The sequence below is a fragment of the Xyrauchen texanus genome, chromosome 12 (assembly GCF_025860055.1).
Source record: "Xyrauchen texanus isolate HMW12.3.18 chromosome 12, RBS_HiC_50CHRs, whole genome shotgun sequence".
Classification (NCBI taxonomy): Eukaryota; Metazoa; Chordata; class Actinopteri; order Cypriniformes; family Catostomidae; genus Xyrauchen; species Xyrauchen texanus.
Window position 1 is genome coordinate 16596007 of NC_068287.1, and position 17782 is coordinate 16613788.

Sequence of the window (17782 nt, forward strand, 5' to 3'; positions counted from 1 at the left end):
AAATCGGGCTGCTCATTTGGAAGGATTCCCGACCGCAGCCTTTCTAATCTGCAAATTCAATCCGATAAACTGTGACAAAGGCTGTCAGCGTCGGAATAACAAATCGATACGCGAGACGTTCTTCTGGAATTTTAACGATCTTTTACCCCCCCGCACGTGAAGCTCGAGCGGAGCTCTCCGGCTCTTCGCAGTTTCAGATGTTTGCCGCGTTGATGGTGACAGATTATTGTTGTTGAGTGTCCATGCGAGACTTCGGGTGGAAACATGTCTGGCCACTTCTCTGAGAGGATCGCTGCTATCAGAGATGGCATTTTGGTCCAGCACTTCGGTTTTTACTTCTAAAGTGCCCCGGAAGATCTTATTCATGTTCACCCTCTCCCTTTCTGTCACCTATTTGTTTTATAGCTTGATGAACTGTTACAACTCCTTCCAGTTCCAAGAGAACTACGTTTATCAGGCGAGGCTGGTGACAGAGGAAACAACTTTTGTCACGCTAAGGGAAAAACTTTACCCGACCTCTTCCCAGGGCTATTTTGACGAGAAAATAATCGAAAACACGGCGACGGAGCAAACTATCGCCGTTTCGAGCTTTAGAAATAACGCGGGGGTCGAGGAGAAGACGGCGGGATGGGCGCGAGCTCCGGCGGCTCCGACCAGCAGCGTTTCGGGCCACCAGCACCTGGAATTCAGCACCACGGACAGCGAGCTGCGGAGAGTGGTGAACTGCACCTCGGATTACGGGGAGAAAAAATTGCCCCAAGCCATTATAATCGGAGTGAAGAAAGGGGGTACAAGGGCTCTGCTCGAAGCTTTGCGGGTTCATCCCGACGTTCGAGCGGTTGGGAATGAACCGCATTTCTTTGACAGGAACTACGAGAAGGGGCTGGATTGGTACAGGTGAGGGCATTCATGTTTGTTTTATTAGTTTGAATCAGAGGTGGTTTGTTTTTCTTTTCTTTTTTCTTTTGAAAAAGCGACTTATATTCATTAGTTTGAATCAGAGATAGGTTATTTTTATTTTCTTTATTTATGAAAAAGCGCATGCATTTTGCATATATATTTTCCCCATTAGTATTCTCTGATTTGCTATTATTATCATCAAAATAATGCAGTCATTTGGAAAAACAGGTAATAATGAGTCTTGCATGCATTCAGAAAAAAAAAAAAAAAAACACTGTTAAAGCAGTTATAGCCTTGATACTAGATTTGATTACATGCTCATTGCAATCCCTTTTATTTTTCAAAATAAGAAAATAAGAAACACAAATGCATTTGATAGTATACATCATAATATTAGAGGGGCACATGTTAGAAAGCATTAAAGCAATCCTCTGATCAGGCCTGACTGCATGATCAAGCGTACCTTGGGATTGTCATTAAATATGGTATGTGAATACTAATGTAAACAGCCTGGTATAACCCATCTGAAATATAGGCTATTTCTATACATATTGCTTTGCTTTGGAAATAATTGGTATTCATATGTTTTTGTTTTCCTAGTTTGCATTTGAGAGTAGGCTTGTACATATATGATGATTCGAAAGTGACCAGTTTCCGAGCTGCAGAGGATGCATTAGTTAATCTTTATCTTGCCACATAACCACGGCAACCATGACTCTTTTATTTCATGGTGAATACAATCACTGCTCAGTGGAGCCAGGTGCTGGGAATGCTCTGATAGACTTTTCAGCATGCATGGGCTTCAGGCTACCAGGTGTGCGCAAATCATGAGGTGCTTACTCATGTATATGTGCTTCTACAAACCCATCTTCAAGTGATCCTGACACACTTTGACTTGTCATCCTGCATCAGCTGGAACAAAACTAGCGATACCTCCAATACATCTCTCAATGCCATTTGCAGTCTGTGTCAATGCTGCCTCAAGATTAGGTTATTTCAGTCAGGCCAGTACTATTTTATGTACAGGTCCTAACATCATTCAAACAAGCAGCTGCCTATGGTGGAGTGAGGCTTGTTCTGGCGAGAGACTGAGGGGTAGAGGCTGAAGCAGCATTAAGCCGAGGTGTGTTGTGTGTTTGGCAGTGCAGTGGATCTACTAAATCTGTGCTGTGACTCAGAGCTTTGGGGCTAGGCAACATATGCTACAATTCACTTCAGAGGAACCAAAACTCATAATAGTTCATTTGCTTGGTTGTTTTGCGAGCTGTTTCATTACGCTCATTGTGTGTGGCTCATTAGACCGGAGGAAGACAAGCCCACAAATATACTATCTACGAGTGCTTGTGTACTTTAGTGCCCTGAGTATGGCAAATCCCTTAAGCGGCCTTAAATTTCTTTCCACATCTGCACGCCACATGACGAATAGCATGCAGTAACCTCATAAATGCTATGACTTACCATACACACCGAAGGGAACAATTTTATAACCAGAAATAACTCTGTCAGGCTAGATGATAGCACAAATGAAGGTTAAATGTGGCATTTCACCAACAATATTAGCGAATAAGTAAAAAACAAGATGATAAGCATCATAATAAATCGTAATTTATTGCAGTATATAACACTAAACAACATACAACATACAATCATTAGTGTTTTAATATTGGCCTTGGTGCCTGAGACAATAATTCACCTAACGCTTCAAGCTGATTTGCATTTTCAGCATTGGCTCATTAGACACTTAGCAGTAGCTGTAAAGCTTAAACATGTGACACGGGTTGTTCATAAATGTAAATAATTTGCATATGTGAACAATTTAACATGCTGGTGACTGATTACACTTAAATGTACTATAGGGAAAGTGTTACATTAAAACTCATCAACAGTACATTTCCATTGGAAAAGGCTTTTCTAGGTTTCAATTCACTGGGCATTTATATTACAGGGAGTTAGTTAATCTTTTCAGTCTCGAAATATGATGGTACTCCTTCTTGACATATATTTTACGGCCTGGCAGTGTTTAAAAGGCTTGTCAGGGAGGACCCAATGCTCTGTTAAACTACATGCTGCTTTTAAGAGAAGCCTCACTTTCACCAAGTGGGTAATGCATTCCCTCTGTCAAATAATAATAGCTCACCATCATTAGAGGAATAGCACCACTGCTGAGATTCACTCAAGGCTTAAAAGTAGAAAAAGTGGAAGTTAAATCAGTGCAACCATTGCAATGTAATTTTCTTTAATTTTACTACAAAAAGAAAGATACTTTTACTCTGCTGTCTGAAATTATTCTTTTCTGTCATTTAAGTACAAATATTGTTAATATTATAAATTGTATAGGCCTGGTGGTTTGTTTAAAAAAAAAACTAACAAACAAAAAAAACAGTCGAATAAGACATTTGAAAATTGTAAAAGCTTCTCTGACATGCTATTAATTCGTTCTATTCAATGGTCCCCCACACAGTATTCAGAGATGAAGATCCTCAGCTATTTGACCTCAGGAGAATTTTTCAGTCTTTGTGAATGGTCATGAGCCTGTAAAAGAGGTGGCCTTTCAAGAGATAGCAAAGATTCACCATTGCCTACACAAAGGTTTCTTCCTTTTTGTTGGAGATAAAATACATTCTGATCAATGAGAGCTACACCGTGCTGAAGCCTACACATTGCTCTTGTCCCATCCAAGGCTACACAATGAAGTGCTCTAATTCCATCACCTATATATTCACCAATGCCCCCTTAAGTGCGGCTAAAGAGAAGAACTGGAGTTCAGAAATGTCCCATTCTGTGTCCATTTGTGAGGTTTAAAAGAATGTTCCTGGTAAAATACATGATAAGCTCTATCAACAGCATATGTGCTGCTCACAGCTTCTTAAATGTTTGCCCTATAGACTTCCATTATAAATGCTTAACTGTCAATCTCTTTTTATAGAGCTTGCAAAGCAAGCTATAGATATTATTTTTTTCTTTCTTCAAAAATGTAAGCAATGAATCCAGTTCAAACTGCTTAATGTAGACCCCATTCTAACATGTTTTATAGACAATTTAAGCACATTTAAATAGTCACCACTAGCATCAGCATATTTAATTGAATAACTTAATTATATTGTTTTCAAAGAAATTCTGGTAAACTCCCCCATTTTCCACTGGTTGTACAAACAGATAGCCCCAACCCAAACTTAAACCACTGGTAGAGCCATTTTGCTGGAAGGTCTTCTCAACCATATAGAGGGATTTTTAGACAATTTGGGCAGTACTAAGGCTGGGCTTCCAGAGCTTAAGCCACAAATGTTTTTAATAAAGCCCTGAATGTTTTTATCATCGTGTTCAGATCCAGGAAGTACCAAATATTAAGATCTATAACCCTGAAAACAAAGAGTAATATATACACATGTGCTTAAGGTATTTTCAAGGACTTTTGAGCCAGGAAATTTGTGTTTTTGTAAAACTATTTATTTTTCTCATTAGGACCTATTTTAGTCTATTAACAGCCTGCTAAACATCTAAATTAACTTGTTAACATGTCAAACTACAGAAAGCCGAAAGGAACAATATGGTGTTTTTAAACACATTTTTAACTACATAGTTTTTAAAGCAAGCAATTTCTGCATATTTATCGGAAGCTTAGGAAAATGTTAATGGGACCTTTTAGTTTTAGTTTCCGTAAAATGTAAAGATTTAATATTGAAATGACTATATAAAATCTCACATATTTGCCTGTACCATTTAATGAAAAGTGTATTATATTTCTTTATATGATCAAAAGATGTCCTCATATATTCTATATCTGCAGAGTCCTGGGCTAAGTCCATAAAACCCAAGCTTGACTAATACATTAACACTATTCATTTGTTGCCTTGCAAGCACTGGTATTTCTATTACATGTCCATGGACTTTTTTTCATCAACATAAAAATTGTAGGTTAAAATGTATTTGAATGTATAAGTGAACTTGTATATCTTCGGCTCTTTAACTTATTTTGTTGCCTTCCAAACACTGGCATTTCTGGGAAATGTAAATCTTTTTTTTTTAAGCTTTGTTTGTTTTTACAAACCGAGGGACACTTTAGAATTATCTTTTGTGGAAATGAACAGCTTACCCCAAATGCTTTTGATACAGCTAAACTTGTATTTAACCCATAATATTCCTATAGTTAAATAAAGTGAACCATTCGTGGGTTTGTGAGGAGTGAACAGCATGCAGATATGATTACTTCAGTCAGCAGCTGAGATATGAGCCTCTGATAGGAGGCGAGAGTCTCAGACGCAGATCCACTGCTGAGCGAAGCAGGACAGAGCCCAAATCCAGCGTTTATCCCTTGTTTACCCTGCCTCAGCATGGTGCTCTGCAGTTCAATCCTGACTCCTGCCTCCTGACTCGTGGGTTGAAATTGTGAGGGGAGGTGGGCTGCTTCCCAGCTCGAGCTGGATGCCATCTCACCACACAACCTTGCTCCTCCACGACTCTGCACCTCTCTGTGATGCCCCAATCTGCCTGGTCCTGATAAGCTCCCACCAAGGCATGCAAGCATGCACCTCTGGGTACTCAGATGCCAACACGGCAGTTGTGGAATTCAACTTTTTAATTAGAAGCATGCCCCTGTGCCTGTCGAGAGAGTGGACCGCTGCAGTCAGGTCTGTCTCATCCCCCTATTTTCACTTAATTAAATTCACCAGCACAAGAGAACCCAGTGACTACAAGAGCGTCTACCCTGCTACTTCACATGTTTACCTCCATTCCTGTCATCTTTTGATTAGGTGCATACACTCCACTGGCTACACTGAGATACAGTTGGGTAATTGATGCATACTATGTCCATGCTTTTTTATTTATTTTATTTATCAACATCTAAATTTTAGGATAACATTTAAATCTATAAAGGAAAGTGTATATATCTTGGTCCTGTAACTGGTCACCATTTATTTTAAGTTCTTCACCGTTATTAATTAGCTTGTGCCCCCACAAGTTCATTTTAAATTGTCCTGCGGTATAACAAATTCATTTTTAAATAGAGGAACTATTTTCACTAGGTGTAAATAGCTCCTGTCACACAGGGCAGCTATTTGGACTCCAATACTCTGTTGGAATTACACAATTTGAAGACAAACTGCACCACTTGTGCCACTGCAGTGGCATGGAGTGTAACAACGGTGTGAATGTGCTTATTTGTACAGAGGACATGGGTCTGATTCCACCTTTTGTCACAATTTTTTCCATCCTGTTTCCTATCTCCACTCTTAATATTTCATAATAAAAAAAAATATTCATAAAACGAGTATAAAGGTTAATTTCCTTGCAGCGATTTTGTCATGGTGAAGGTCAAGGAGTTGATCCGGGTAAAATTCACCATGGTTTTACTATAGAAATATTGTAATAACCACATTTTTAGGCATAAGACATAGTTTTAATGCAATTAACCATGGTGTTACTACAGTAATATGGTGTTAATATTGTAAACATGTTTATTATTATTTTTATGTTTTTGGTTACTATGATTTTACTTAAAAATACCATGGCAATACTATGATTACAGTAGAAAAAAACATGGTAAATTTTTGAAAGGTTAGGTTTAGGGGTCTGTGGGACTCTAAAATAAACCCTATAGTGTATGTTAGTATTTAATTTGGTGTGTAAAGACTATCTGCCACTATTTCCACTTAGTGCAAAGAAGATAATTTTTTTACTTATAAAATCTGCTTACAAAATAACACCTGTCAAGCCAACATACTGTTATTCTACAGACACTATGTTTTCCAAAATCACTCAACCAAGAACAAAAATATCAATTGTTACTCCTAGAGCTTTCAAGCTACATCCACCAAATTCGGCACAGACCTTCAGACTGTTCTGTTCAGCCTAGTAATCAACCAGAACACCCTACTGCTACCAGTCAGCAAGAGCATAAAAAAAAAATGCCTAGCAACCAACCAACATACCCTAGCTATGCTTAGCAACAAGCCACAACCCAATAGTAATATAAACATGCCAGAAGACCCCAGCAATGAGCTAACAACCACTCAGTTGACCTTAGCAATCACTTAAAAATGCACTATCTGCCTGTCTGAGTTTTATCTGTCTATCTAACTGACTTTCTGTCTGACTATCTAACTTTCTGTCTGTCTGTCTGTCAGAGTTTGTCTTGACAAATGTTACAAGTTAGCAAAATACTATTTAAAACAACTTTAGATGGGTTATTTAGAGTATTTACTCTAGATGCAGTTAGATGAATGTGTTCCTGTAGCTCAACTGCTAAAACATGATGCTGTCAATGCCAAGGTCATGGGTTCAATACCAAGATAAGGCATTTCATGATAAAATCTGTAGCTTAAATGCACTGTAAGTCACTTTGAATAAAAGTGGCTGGCAAATGCATAAAAGTAATGATATTGCACATTAAACAGCAGGCCATCCAAAAGTATTTCATATAGACTACCCCACTATTGCTTTCTGCAGTGTTGACTGAGGCGCAACGGTAGACACTCCTGAAAAGACTCTTGCTATTACTTTGTTTTGACATATTGATGATATGTAGGCATCTTCTGGAATCTGTATTCAGCTTTTTGGCGTGCGGATACACATGCACATATTGTTTGTCCCTCCAGAAACAGTTCCAGACAGCAATCTTGACAGTTCAATTACATCTGGGATTTAAAGTCAAAGAGCATTAAGGCGGAAGGATTCGCACAGTGCCGCAGAGTATGAGAAAGATTTTTGGTGGCCTAAAGTAGCAAGGTGAAAAGTGAGTTCATATTGCTGAATTTACTCAAGGGTCAGCCTTTTGGGTTATTCGAGCCCATTTTTTTTGTGGCATCAGAGTTTTACAGGGAATCACACCACTGAGAAAGAAATACCAACCAAGCATCAAGCTTGTTCCTCCAATTCTAGACAACATCTTGTTTTACTCACTACTCAACACCTCCTCCTCCTCTCTGACAGACATCCTCTATGCCTGCTGGGTTAAATCCTGCAACCAAGTTTCTCAAGTTATGAACGTCATCCAATTCCACAAGTTTAATTCACTTACGCTAACAATCTAATTTGTCAATTTAATTTGCAGGCATCAAAAAATTGGCATCGGTACACAGTTGTCCATTAATGCACAGCTTCTGCCTGGCTTTTCGTCTGATTTTGAGAACCTTGTTGCAGTTTCAGCTCTGATCTCTCTGTAAAGTAAATAGTGAGGCTGGTTAAACTTTGTAACGTTCTTTTTTCTTTTGCTCCTCATTGTAGATTAATTGCTTGAAAATGTCTGCCTTGGCTTCAACCTAAAATGTTCAATTATTTATTTTAAACCTAAACTAAAGTAATAAAGTAATTATGCTTAAATGGCTAGTTTACCCAAAATGTTAATTTCTGTTGTAACTTACCTACCCTTATGTTTTTCCAAATGTAATGAAAGTAAATGCTGACTAAGATTAAACATCTAAAAAAAAAGGACACATGGGTGAATTATTCCTTGAAGATGTTGAACAAATGTTTAATGGTATTATTTACGTTTCACATAATTTACATGATGTGCTTCCAGTCAGAAGAAACATTGATTCCATTTGACCAAGAACTGGTTCGCCGCCATCTTAAAATCTCTCTGAATAAGGCTTCCCTGGGACAAACAGGCATGCCAATCATAGTTGTCAAGATTCCAATTTCCTTCGTGCTATTCCAGCAGCACCCCTACCCCCTCCCACTTTGCTTATGTTGTGTGAGTGATGCAGTCTCAAGACATGATCCAAAAACAAGCAAATGCAGTTCAGACACGACCTCTGACATGTTAAGGCCATGCAGCGAGGGGAAACATACTGCTTTCAGTGTGTCTCACGGCTGCTCCTCTGACCTGACATTTACCATAGTGGGGCTTTACTGTTCCTCAGACGAGATGCTGGGATAAAAACAAAATCAGACTTCCTGCTTGGAATGTGACACATGGCTTCACCTGTATCTCACTTTGACATCTGACACACCATCACACACATGGTACACAGAAATCATATTACAAAATATGACTCTGACAGATAGTGGATTCTAGAGTTAACCTTTGGACCAAAGAATGATGGATTGGAGACAAATATTTTCCTGCAGCTTCAAGTACAAATAAATGAGAGAGGCTACTTTTCAGCAGCGCTACAGAGTGAATTATTCTTAACTAGGGTTCTCATGATACAAAAACTTTGGTACCTATAAATGAAAAATACCAAATAAACAGTGAAATATCCAGACATTCGGTCTGTGCTCATTGAAATTCGAAGCTCTGCCCAAGTGGCCGAAGCTTGAAGTGTTGTAAAATGTATGGACACGTGTGAGCTCCAGTTTCTGGGAGAAATGTCCACAGAGTGGTGCAATAAATTAGTTGTAAAACATGTTGTCCATCATCAAGAATGCATATTATATTAGTCAGTGGATTTTTAATTTTTGAGGGAAAATTCTACATTGGAATTGTGGTCATTGTTGATTTTATGAGCACAATTACTTCCTGGTATCCATTGAACCAGAATCTGTGTTTCTGAAACTTCTTGTGCAACACACTAGTAGCACCACAGGAAAAAGTAAAGATGCTGATGGGGGATGGTGCTCGGTACAATGGGGTCAATTCCATAGTACCGTAACACTTAGTAGCAAATCTATAGAATGAATGAAAGCTTTTCCCTTTGTGCAAAATATTGCTGAACTTTATATCAAATTTAACATGCCCCTGTGCTGATTATTTTGTGATTTTGATATTGTGTTTTGCCTGGCTATACTTCAATAAAGTACTCCCACACTTGTACCTTCTTCTAAGCCTTTGCGATCTGAAATTAATGAAAATATGAATACACATTATTAAATGTGTTTGATATTCAGCAAGAACATAAAACATGCATTATAAAAATTCAAATAGCTACTGTATGCTTCATCACTACTGACAATATTTTATTTTATTTTATTGTCATATGAAATATATGAATGATGTACAAAAAGAGAGAGAGAGAAAAGGTCATATAAATAAAATCTACTCAGTTAATCTTTTAAAATGTCATTTAAGATTGACATTGTATATTTTATAGAACACTGTGCCCTCTCATGAATATTAGATTTATATTTCAGATTTAGATATTTTTTTGAGTAAAAAAAACAAAATACGGACCGTTCTTGTGCGCGTAAAATCACACAATGTCTGTGCTTGCGCTTTGTCTTCTGAAGCAAGCGATCGGCTGAGCAAAGCAAAAATCATGAACATGAAATAAAGATTTGCTATTGATGATTAACTTATTTTATCTACTTAGCAACAAAACCACCTCTGAGCACTCAAGTTTATAACCTGACTGTAACAAATGTAATGCCCCTAAAGTCACCTTGGAAAATAACATCACCCATCCATGACTTTGTAACATTGTTCTAACCATTCAAACAGCTAATGTTAGCATCATCTCCATCTTGCTGGCAAAGCAGCTCTCCAGTGCAGCAAGTTATAAACAAATGAATTATTAAACCACCTTCTATGAAATTTTGCTTGTCTAAATGATTTATTTATTATACCATTACAAACTGTAATAACATTGTGTACTATATACATACCTTGGCTTTTCTCGTTCAATGTTTTAAATCCAATTCTAAAGCAGCCATCTCTCTGCATAGCCTATTCACATGACAAAAACTCCATGATGATTATTTATTTAACCTCTTGAGGGGGCTATTATACTATTGAACCCAAGTAAACCAAAAAAATATATCGCAAACTATCACAGTGGATTTTTCAGATAACCACTAGTTAAAAAATGCAACTATCGGCATCGGTTCATCAGTAAAACCAATATATCGGTCACCTCTATTGTTGAGTTCCACTATGATCATGTTGGAAATTTCATGATGCTCGATTCCAGTTTCAATACAAAAGCTTATACTCTATTATACACACCACTTCATTTAAAAAGTTACAAACTAATATAAATATTGACAAATTAAATTAAACAATAGCAATAGAAGAAATACACACAGTCGGAGTTTGACTGAAAAGCAGGACTGTATTTAAAATTAGCTGTGCATTTTTATTTCCTTCAGGCCTAACTTTGTGTTCATGCTTAAATGTTGAAGGCATATTGAAGCTACCAACATAGTCTTATGTCAACTTATAATAATTTGTATACGACTTGGCTCATACAAAAAGGTATTCATTTTATTCCAATAGAGACGAACCAATCAAAAAACAGAAAATTTAAACGATACAATACAGGCATCAATTTATAGCTACCCTCATATCCAACACATTATTTTCAAGAAAAAAAAATACTCATTCCATATTTATTTATGCTCTAGAATTGACTGACGTATGCCAATAACCTCCAACACGCTTCCATCATCTTGTTCCAAACTCAGGTTTTTTATTTCTTCCATGGTACACAAAAGTTATTTACCTTAAAATCACAATTAGCTTTAGGGTTTGGGTATGGGGTTAGACATTATGCTAAGTTTAGTTTTGAGTTAAACTTAGGAAAAATCCTGAAAACATTGTTTATAGGATTGTTATTTTTCTCTGAGGGAATAAAAGTTGCAAATTTTTGTACAAGCCATCTCGTACAATTTCTTACAATTTCACCATCTCGTTACATTATTATGACTTGTCATAACACTGGGTTGAAATCTTTTAAAGTTATCCCGCCCATCAATGCAAGGCTCTCTGCAGCGTAGACTCCTGTCACTCAGACAGCTTCTAGGGAGTTTCACTCTGGTATCGTTATTTTTATTTTAGAATCTACATGTTACAGAAATACAGTTACATTTGACAACCCTATCTGTGACCTCGCACCACTCCTTTCATCCATAGCACACACAGCTTAGAAGATTGTGACAGGCTTAATTCAATTATGGTGTTGAGATATGCTTAGACTCAGTAGGTGTGAGCTAATTCCCCTGTTAACACCCTTGAGTCACTGTCACAAACAAAGGGATACACATTCATTGGCTTCCAGAAGCTTGTTTGCTATGACTGTCTCATCGCCTTTGAAGTTTCTCATTGCTTCCTGTTGTTAATTCATTCATGCTATTTTTCTTGCATGTAGTTTTCATGAGGTATACATGTAGAATATTATAGCACAGTGTGAAACAATGTATAGATGGAATATTTGGAAGTGCAAACTGCTTGCAACATAGTTTCGAAATAAAAGGGCCAAGTTCTTGGGATTTGATTATTTAAACAGCCACAGTAGATCCATTCTTTAGTGACTTTGAATGCATTTTTCCCATAACCAAGCCTATTGAGGTTTCAGGTTGCCCGCCATCAATTATATGAATCCACCATTAATCAAACACCACAAGAGAATGGCCTCGCAATATCAGTACGGCTCACAATAGTTTTAAACAGAAGCTGCCACATGTGCCGAATGTCCTTTGAGACCTGGACTAAGCTGATGAGATGAGAAAGGATGCTTTTAAGGATTATGTTAATAGCTAATTGGTGTATCAAAAGGTGATTGTTTTTCTTAGGTAATTTAGATTATTGGCTTTAGAGATTTTGGGGTTGTGGGGAGTTTTGTTGACATGCTTTGCTTAGCTCCGAGCACTTCAGACAGCTAGCTTTTATTACAGCAAGTGCATTGTTATATAGTTAATGCAGTAACAATACATTTTTAGGTAATGTTAGGGACTGACAGTCTCAGTGAAATGTAACTTTTATTGTATGGAGAAAAAAAAAGGATTCAATAAAAATGAATGATGACTGAGGCTGTGAGTTCCTAACATTTTGGCTAATATCTCCTTTTGTGTTCCAAAGAAGAAAGAAAGTCGTATGAGTTTAACATGAGGGGGAGTTTCCATTTTCATTTTAAGTGTGGCTTCCGTCTCAGTTTCAGACCTGATTCTCCATTTCCAACCATGGCCAGTAGCTTCAAATCAACCATCATACATTATATTAAAGGACATTTCCAACTAGCTCAGAGTTTATTATACATTATTTGTTCTCCGCTGAACCTCATTTAAGTTCGCATACAGACATCACATTTTTCCTCCCTTTATCTCCAAAAATTAATACATGTTTCCCATGATTTACAGCAACAAGAGACAGAATGAAATAATGGGAAAGAAATAATAAAATCTGAAGCTCTCCTCTCAGACGTGCAGCTCAGTCTGTTGGCGTGTGTGTTGCTGGATCTGTTATCTACACTCACTTACACATTCCACACGTTTCTAGCGTGTTTGGAATGACGCAGAATCTCTCTCTATGGCCATCCACCCCCATTTTTCCTCTTGCTTGCCTGAATAAATTTGAGAGAACCTGAAGTATGAATCGCTTTGTGAATATGTATCCATTTTTAACCTGGATCCCAGGAACACTGGCTCGTGTTGTGCTGGAAATATGTTATCATGTTAACACTCAACATGTTTAATTGATCATCTTGATAAACAATGAAGACAAGCCTCAGTTCTTATGTTTCAAGGTCACTTTCCAATGACAGCTCTTATACTCAGTCCTCCGGTTACTTTAAAAGGCCAACAAACCATGAAAGCACATCTGGGCAGAGGTGAGAAGGTAGCAGTGCTGTAACTAATAGGTTTATTTAATTTAATTTACTGCAGCCAGCCAGGATCACAAGAGGCATGCTGGTCGCAGAGAGATTGAGGTTGCTTTGGGAAAGAAAGAAAGATTAACCCGCTTTTTAAAAGGGCAAAATTCGCTCTCATGTCATGCCGGATTTTCCTGCAGAGATATGGCACTGTATAACTTGGCAGAACTAAATAAATATAGGTTTGCAGAGAAATGGGGCTCTCCAGTTTATTTCTGACAAGCTTCCTAATCAACGTCACACTGGGGCCGAGCTCACTGGGCTGAGAATTATTCAGAAAAGAAAGCTTTGTAAACATGTCATCAGATGGATGGCAAGGAACATTTGCTACAATTACTGCCTCTTAATGCAAAATGCATGGATGCCCAACTGAATAATGGCAACAATGTACCTTGGCGGATATAGCTAGCTGAGTTCCTGCTCAGGGAGGAAAATGGCAGTGCTTACTGACTGATGGAATATCACGTCATGGTCAAACATGTTTTATAGTCATTAACACTCTCTAATTATGGACTTGACTGATGCTGCTATTGTGCTTCCTGTTTTTGTGCATGTAGTCCCCCATTAACAGACAAAAAAAAATAAACGTCTCAGAATTCTTGATACAATCTGTGTAATGTAAATGAAGCAATCCCAACAGCTCTTAGTTTTGCATAGCAACAGTTCCTGTTGAATTGCTTACACTATCTGGTAGGTTTTGGAATAAACCTGCTTGTGTACTACATATGTGTAATACACATTGGGTAAATGAAAAATGCCTCAGGGCACAGAAAATGAATATGGCATGATAATTAGTTAACCAACAGAGCGATGCCAGAGCAGGAAATGGTATACCTTGTGTTTAATAACAGATAGTTTAATTTGTCATGCTTGTAATGTGCCTGTTCCTTCACGCTACATTGCTGTTCTTTCTCACTTTTTGTCAGTTCCTTCTGTTCTTTACCTCCTCACAAACATATTTGATGTTCTCTTCTTGCCGTTTTTGGTTTGAGTAGTCAAAGTGTTGTTAAACATTCTGAACGTTGATAGATGCCTAGGGCTGAGGCTCACTGAAGCAGAGAATTCCTGTTTGCTTAGTTCTCTTTGCCGTCGGCTGACTATGTCATGCACAAGCTTATCATGCAGGGTGGATACACATAGGGGTTTCTGGGATTTGACTATCAACAGTGCATGCTATTGCACTACATTTGGAGCTATAGATGGTGATGTTTGACAGGATTATTCTATATGAAGTACCACAGAGCCACTGTGAATGCTACAGTTGGGATTCTATTGCAAGTTGTTTTCAAACAAAGCCAACAAATGAACATGCATTTTGATTTGAATCACAACTATACATGAGGAATTCAAGGGTAGTTTGCGATTTCTAGTTGAGCAAGAGAGCAGTGTTAAACTGCATGAATAGAACATAGTTCTGACAGTAACAGAAGCATGCCAGACTGTTTCAACGACATTGTAAAAACAAATCAACAAACCAACATGATTCTCAGTCTTCCAATGCGGCCAAAAAATGTGCTACTTTTAAACTATTTTCTTATATAATGAATACAAATTGTAGTACAGTATAAGGTATTTATACTATCAGGCAATAGTTTGGAGCATCCACATCCACATTTTAGAATATAGCAAAGTCTATGTAATAAAAATGGAAAAATGGGAATTACTGTATATAGTGGGTTATTGGTAAATTATTTTCTTTGACTATCCCATTTTTTTTTTTATTAAAATGCAATATTTTTATAAAAAACAAATATATATATATATATTATATATATATTTGTACTTTGTTTGGTACTATGTTGGTAATTTATATTTGTCTGAAAAACAAATTTCAAGCATTTAAGGATAATGTAAGCCTTTAGATAAAAAAAGTTATTGAGCTAATTAAAACATACATGGGAAGTTTATGCATAATGTTTGTTGACTTTTTTGTTTTGTTTTATCAAGACAACATCAAGATTTTAGGTTAAAATTGATAAGAATGTATAAGGAAAGGTGTACATTTTAAGGCCTGTAATCAGTCACCGTTTCACTTTACACCATTTTTAATCACCTTTTTGCCTTAGCTAGATGATTTTTAATGGTCCTGTGGTGTGATTGTTTTTAAGTACAAATAGTACATACAGTCTGTTCAATCAATATGTCTTAAAAGCTTACAAAATAAAAAGTTTTACAAGGGGCATGTCACACCCCAGGACATGTCAACTACGCAAAAGAGGAAATGTTCATGCTGCCCTTTTCCATACCACAGAAGCATATGTAAGGGTAGCCAGATGGTACGTGCTGTGCAGTGTGTGTGTGTGTGTGTAAACCTCACTCCCCTTACCTCAAGAGGTGCACCAGTGACTGTTGCTAGAGGCAGTAGCCTTTAGCCTCCTTGTTAGCGTACCCACCTCCTATGCCGGAGGCCCCAGTTCAAATCCTGCTCAGAGCAGGTCAGCAGGACCTGTTACAATGGTGCCGTGACCCAGATGGGAGTGAGGTTTAGGAGGTTGAGTGTAATGATAGCCAGCTGGTACATGCTGTACAGTGTGTGTAAACCTCAATCCCCTGGCATCAAGAGACTAGTTACTGATGCTAAAAGCTGTAGCCTTTAGCCTCCTTGTTGTGCCTGCCTCCCATGCTGGAAACGTCGGTTCAAATCCCGCTCGGAGCGGGTCAGTAGGACCGGTTACACACAAAGTGACCAGAGATTTTCCAGCTTCAAAATGAACAAAAAAGTACAATTAAAGTAGATGCATAAATTCCAAAAGTAATTAATGTCAACTATTCAAATTCAAGTGTGTCCAAACTTTACACATGAACAAGAGTGCATGTTAAAGCAACATGATCATACATATCTGAATTACTGACAAGCGCCATCCCCCATCAGAAATGTTTGCATCAATTCAAATGTGACCACTTTTCCCTCTGACACAACAACTTTCAAGATATGGGTTGTGTTCACATAAACAATTTGTATTGCATTTTCACTCTAAAATTTAATTTTTACTTGTTTTTGGCATCACTTTGTGAAAATTTCACCCAGAGACTGGAGCTCACATGTTCCCATATCTTAAAAAACACTTTCAGCTTTGGCCACTGGGGGCAGTGATTAAAATTTCATTAAGAACAGACTGATTTCAACAGCAAAACATTTGACTTAATGCTGCCCTTTCCACAATTTGATCAGTCTTGCTACAGACTGAAATAAATTAGTTACTCATGTCAGCTCTAAGGTTTGGGCAGCATTTGTGTAATTGAAATGTACACCAGAATGCTGACAAGGGAATGAAATGACATGCCACCTACCTAAAGTAGAAGATGCCCAACTGTGCTTTAAATGCCCCTATTGCCTTTTAGCTTTTATTTCAGTGTCTCTTTTACACTGTGCACTTTTCTTTTTGCCTTATGCATTATTCTCAAATGAAAGACACAACAAAATCCACCACATGTTCTGTCAATTATTGAAACTCAGTAAAGCAGTCCTGTTGTGATAATGAATATAATCAAACCTCCCAGGGCACCAGCACAATAACAGAAATTCCATTCAGTCCATGTGCAGCTCTGCATTGTAAGTTACACTAAAAGTTACCACACTTCAGACTCAGAGTGCTTATAGACACTTATCTTGGAAATGCTCAAATTCTCAGTGCCAATCAGACAATTTTTTTATTAGATATTTTTTTACAATTTCCTCCCACATATAGCACTCATTGTATATAAAAACAGACATCTGTTGCAAATTTCTTTTGCAGGACTTCATTCCTACAGAAACTTGCTTTAATATCTACTTTAAGATTACTTTGACTCTGAAATCCTAATTTGAGTCTTTTTGACCATATCTGTTAACTCACAGGCCATCTATATGCTAACGTACTCCTAAAAGTTGACAAAATGTACATTTAGCAGTAGGGGTGTACCGTTCGAGCTGCCACTAATTGAAATCGACTGATATTCATCTTAAATCCGTGATCGGTGATCGGTCAATCAAGCCTAGAATCAAGGCCGATCTTTTTTGCAGCAAGCAGTGAATCACACATACACACTCAATGAATGAGTGCTTACTCAGCCCTTGAAGCATGACATAGTGGCCTTTAGAGGGTGATTTGTTGGCAATTTAAAGCATTCATCATGAGACATGATGTAATTCACATGAATATGACGTTTTGTTTTTAAAAATGTGTAAGAATTACACTTGTATGAATATAAATGTTCCCATTTTCTAGAGTCATTACGGTAGTTATTCTAACCCATTGCACAGTGAGCAGAAAGAGGATAATGACTGGTTTAAAAACGAATTAAACAAATAAACATGCAAATACAAATCTGAATACAAGTGATGTAATGCGAGTCATGATGTCAGATGTTGTGATGGG

General features: G+C 37.5%; 1 protein-coding gene across 1 annotated transcript in view; it reads left to right on the forward strand.

The window, feature by feature from the left end:
- Positions 1 to 304: 304 nt before the first annotated feature.
- LOC127652298 (heparan sulfate glucosamine 3-O-sulfotransferase 4-like) overlaps positions 305 to 17782 on the forward strand; it is a 175386-nt gene continuing 157908 nt past the window's right edge. Inside the window, exon 1 of the mRNA XM_052138437.1 lies at positions 305 to 897. Within this exon, the coding sequence (XP_051994397.1) occupies positions 305 to 897 (593 nt within the window). The remainder of the gene's footprint in view (positions 898 to 17782) is intronic.